General features: G+C 42.4%; 1 protein-coding gene across 2 annotated transcripts in view; it reads left to right on the top strand.

The window, feature by feature from the left end:
• The window catches only part of ZDHHC15 (zinc finger DHHC-type containing 15), a 48,350-nt gene that overhangs the window by 35,849 nt on the left and 9,440 nt on the right, over window positions 1-3,061 (top strand). For both annotated transcript variants that reach the window (XM_006917042.3, XM_015593319.2), the window contains exon 10: window positions 462-565. In XM_006917042.3, coding sequence (XP_006917104.1) covers window positions 462-565 — 104 coding nt within the window. The remainder of the gene's footprint in view (window positions 1-461; window positions 566-3,061) is intronic.

The following is a 3,061-nucleotide window of genomic DNA, read 5'->3' as shown; positions in this document are numbered from 1 at the left end:
TTCCCTCAGCGTCCATAGTGGCATGCTGAGGCATTTTTACCTGTCGCCAGTTCTCAGCAGTTTATCTGTACTGTAGTCAATGATTCTGAATCTGCTAATTTTTCTGGAATATTTAGAACCAAAACAATCGATAATGGGATATCGATTGGGATCACCAGCATTAAATGATATTTATGAAGCTCGTTATGCACACATAAGATGAGTTTGTAAGCACCTCGTTAACTTGTCTCTCACAATGCCCAGTAACCCCGATGCAGACGAACGATCAAGATATAGAAATTGAGGGCCGTACAGAAACTAAATGATACTGTTGTGAGATCCTATTCCACTATGGCTTCAGCATACAAGTTAAATGGCTGAAATCGTTGTAAGCACCCTGTTCCTCTTTGTAGTGGGGTTATTAATTTCATAAAGCATCTATGTCAGCTGCCAGAGCTCACTGCTTTTCTCTTCCCCACCAGCCCGGGTGATGGACACTCCTTCCCTGTGAGGTCTATGAATGAGTCACAGAACCCACTCCTGGCAAATGAAGAGACCTGGGAAGACAATGATGATGACAGCCGAGGTAAGAAGGCTCATAAGGAATTCTTTTCTCCACCCAGCAGGGCGAGCACTAATAAAGAGCATGTTAGCACAACCAATGCAGTGTAATGGGAAGATAGTGCCTAGAAAAATTATACAACATGGCAGCCTCATAAGGGCCCTTTGGCTGGAGAAGAGCAAGTACGGTCACATCTGCTCAGCAAGTGCGGATGGCTTAGGTGGGATAAGACGGCAGCTTGGAAGGTTCATCACCAGCTTTGTGATACCATGAATCAGATAAATCAGAAAATCTACCAAACGGTACCGTGCATTTGTCTAAACAGTTCTGTCAGTTGGTCACTCGCCATCCTTTTGCTTGAGTTAATTCAGTCAACGAGCAGCAGCTTACCCTTCTCTACCGTGATTCATGCACGCTGGTTAAATTTTCTCTAAAATCTCATTCCCATTCTACTTTAGAATGCTTTAAATACACGGAAAAATAAAACCTGGTGTATGCAGGCAAGCCTGCCGTGCGTGGAGCCTAGTTTTCCAAAAGGCAGAAGGGCGAAGGACAAATCAGGAAGCAGAACTTTGCCCTGCCGACTTTCTCCCACCAGATTGGGTCATCTTGAGATTTCTTTGTGAAGAGCTGAAGGTTAGGTTCTCATGTCTCGTACCCCCATTGCCACCTATTCTTTGCACGTGATGCTATGCTTACTACTGTGCCTCCAACATTTGTTTATGTTGCTAAGAGCAGGCATCGGGGAGTAATTTTTAGCGGGTGGTCTCAGTAATGCGGTAGGTGACAGAAATATTGAGTGGGAACTTGTAGTGGTTATCACAAACCGTACTTAGGCTCTCTGACGTGGGGAGGAGAGCTGAGAAACAAGCCTTTCTAACTGTTCGCCCAGTCAGATTTTCTAGGCCCAGATTTCTATACCTGGAAGTCCAGTTTTAGAGTGAGGAAGGAAGACAAAACAGTCCCATAATTACAAAAGGAATGAGTTCTTACCCAGGCCAAAGAACTTGTAATGCAAGCAACCCCCTTACCTTCTCCTGCTGACTCTTTATTGAAAAGCTGACTGCATTTGGACCTACCTTCCTTCAGCTGTCAGTCTTCCTGAACAGACTTTTCCTTATGGCAGTTACATGTAAAGAGAACTTTGATTTTGGTATTAAAAAAAAGCACAAGCTAATAGAAATCAGAGACTTATAGGGTCTTAACCTGGTTTAAAATAACCCCACAATGGAAAAAAAATCTATTCATATCTGAGCCTGGTGTCGACAAGCAGAACTCTTGAAGTATAAATGTCGCACTACATTATAAAGAAGTTATTTTCTTGAGAGTTTCCAATTCCAGACCTGCTCAAAAATAATCATAAAACGCTGTATGCCATTTTAGAGTTGACAAAGTAGTTTTATATACCTTTTTTCATATCCTTTCTCACAACTGTTAGGTCCAGCACCCGTCATTATTCATACCATCCCCATTTTATAATTGAGAGAACTGAGACTTGGAAATGTTAAATAACTTATCCAAGGTCACATAGCAAGAAAGAGGCAGAACTTGGATTTAAAGTAAGGTCTCCTGATTCCAAATCCCGTATTCTTTCCAATATAATGCTATGTCTGTCCTTTGGATGAATACATGTGAGACACGGTGTTGTAATTGGATGCCAGCTTGTTGTCTAACACATTCGACTTCCATAAATTGTAAGATCATAGACTATAAGCTACCTTTAGCTTTAGCAAAACCGCTACAGCATCCCAGATATGAGGATTTTTTTGAAGTCCATTGGAAGAGATTCCACAATGCTACTCTGTCACCCGTTCCAGTATCTAACAAATTTAACTAGCGGAGAACTGAACTTGCCTGTAACACAAGTTCTCACTATCTGTCCAGTTGGTTCTGTGCACAACTTGTCATATACAAGCAGTCCTTTAACTTTTAACATCTGACATTCCTGACAAAGCTGCTGTAAGTTAAAATTACTTAATTTCTTTTAGGAATAATGTGAAGGTTTGATTCTTAGCCCAAAGTATAATATTTAGTTTACTAGATATACTTGTACATTGTGTAATGTAAAACATTCTAAAATGTATATAAATGTATACGATATAGCAAAACAGTAGTTTGTTGAGCAAAAATGTAACATCCCAGTCAGGAACTATATAGTCTTGTCTTCTTTGAAAACACTGCCTTATTTGAGTACAGCAACTTACGAACAGAATCTGACTCCGAAGTGCTAACCTGTAACCACTGTAGCAACCAGTGTCTCTCGTTGCTCCTATGTACTTTTCAGTTTATAGATTTTTAAGGTCCATTTTTAAAAACTTGCCAAGAAAAGAAATTGCACAGCAGAGTCCAGTCAAGACGGCAGACTAGGCCAACGCCGGGCTCGCCTCCCACGTCCACATCGAAACTGCAACGAAACGGCAGAGCGGCCATCACCGAGACGCCCCGGAACGAAGGACCGCGGAGCCGGCCCGGGCAGCGGAGGAGCCGCAGACGCGACCAGCGGCCCCCGCGCGCGCGCGT

This window comes from Pteropus alecto, unplaced genomic scaffold (genome assembly GCF_000325575.1).
Source record: "Pteropus alecto unplaced genomic scaffold, ASM32557v1 scaffold587, whole genome shotgun sequence".
Classification (NCBI taxonomy): domain Eukaryota; kingdom Metazoa; phylum Chordata; class Mammalia; order Chiroptera; family Pteropodidae; genus Pteropus; species Pteropus alecto.
Note: the sequence above shows the minus strand (reverse complement) of the source record. Positions and strands in the feature narration are given on the sequence as shown.